Raw genomic sequence first — 504 nt, forward strand, 5'->3', positions numbered from 1 at the left:
GTCTTGTTACTAGAACAGTCTTGTCTACTAGAACAGTCTTGTCTACCAAAATAGTCTTGTCTACTAGAACAGTCTTGTTAACTAGAAGTCTTGTCTACTAGAACAGTCTTGTCTACTAGAACAGTCTTGTCTACTAGAAGAGTCTTGTCTACTAGAACAGTCTTGTCTACTAGAACAGTCTTGTTAACTAGAAGAATCTTGTTAACTAGAACAGTCTTGTTAACTAGAAGAGTCTTGTCTACCAGAAGAGTCTTGTCTACCAGAAGAGTCTTGTCTACTAGAACAGTCTTGTCTACCAGAACAGTCTTGTCTACTAGAAGAGTCTTGTCTACTAGAACAGTCTTGTCTACTAGAACAGTCTTGTCTACTAGAAGAGTCTTGTTTACTAGAACAGTCTTGTTAACTAGAACAGTCTTGTTAACTAGAACAGTCTTGTCTACTAGAACAGTCTTGTCTACCAGAACAGTCTTGTCTACTAGAACAGTCTTGTTAACTAGAAGACTT

General features: G+C 37.5%; 1 protein-coding gene across 1 annotated transcript; it reads right to left on the reverse strand.

Annotated features, from left to right (window-relative positions):
• Window positions 1-77: 77 nt before the first annotated feature.
• On the reverse strand, window positions 78-386 carry LOTGIDRAFT_147135 (hypothetical protein; the record flags this gene model as incomplete). Its single annotated transcript, XM_009053927.1, has 1 exon — window positions 78-386. A coding segment is annotated over one exon (309 nt), but the record flags the coding sequence as incomplete, so codon positions are not given.
• Window positions 387-504: the final 118 nt, after the last annotated feature.

Source organism: Lottia gigantea (assembly GCF_000327385.1).
Source record: "Lottia gigantea unplaced genomic scaffold LOTGIsca_2034, whole genome shotgun sequence".
Classification (NCBI taxonomy): Eukaryota; Metazoa; Mollusca; class Gastropoda; family Lottiidae; genus Lottia; species Lottia gigantea.